Below are 632 nucleotides of genomic sequence, written 5' to 3'. Positions count from 1 at the left end.
CTTCCGGCGCTGTGAGGATACTCGGGACTTAAAACCACCACCCTCAGTCGACGTTCTTTACGCTCCTCCCCGTCGTTTGTCGAAGCTTCCCTGGACGCATGCGCTTTTGAGGGGCAGCCTAGCTTATGAGAGACTACAATTCCCAGAAGTCTGTGCCATAGGAAAAAAACCCAAACAAACCCGAGGTTAGAAATGAAGGCTCGCGAGAGAACGAGGTTCGGGCAGCAGCGCGAAGTGGGTGGAGGGGGGTGGGGAGAGTGAGGAGGAAGAGGAGGAGGTGCCGTCCCACAATACCAGGCGGGAGGGCGGGTAGGCGGTTTGTATCCGGGCTGTGAGGTGTTGGGAGTCTCGGCGGACCTTGCTGCCTCTGTCTCTTTAACGCGAGAGGAAGCGATGCGGAGGGGTGGAAAATGGCAGAGCTGCAGATGTTACTAGAGGAGGAGATCCCGTCTGGCAAGAGGGCGCTGATAGAGAGTTACCAGAACCTGACCCGGGTGGCGGACTACTGTGAAAACAACTACATACAGGTGAGGCGCGCGGGCGGCCGGCGGGCGCTGGCCGGGCCATGGAGCCGCCGCCGGCCGCCCAAGTGACCGACCCATTGGGCGGGGTGGGAAACTGCCCTAACCTCT

The 632-nt window shown here is 60.3% G+C and overlaps 1 protein-coding gene across 1 annotated transcript in view; it reads left to right on the top strand.

Moving 5' to 3' along the window:
- Window positions 1–261: 261 nt before the first annotated feature.
- LOC103595929 (abl interactor 1-like) overlaps window positions 262–632 on the top strand; it is a gene marked incomplete at its 3' end in the record, with an annotated part of 75,796 nt that continues 75,425 nt past the window's right edge. The window contains exon 1 of the mRNA XM_008579465.1: window positions 262–527. Within this exon, the coding sequence (XP_008577687.1) occupies window positions 411–527 (117 nt within the window). The remainder of the gene's footprint in view (window positions 528–632) is intronic.

The sequence above is a fragment of the Galeopterus variegatus genome, unplaced genomic scaffold (genome assembly GCF_000696425.1).
Source record: "Galeopterus variegatus unplaced genomic scaffold, G_variegatus-3.0.2 Scaffold1890, whole genome shotgun sequence".
In the NCBI taxonomy this organism is placed as follows: Eukaryota; Metazoa; Chordata; class Mammalia; order Dermoptera; family Cynocephalidae; genus Galeopterus; species Galeopterus variegatus.
Note: the sequence above shows the minus strand (reverse complement) of the source record. Positions and strands in the feature narration are given on the sequence as shown.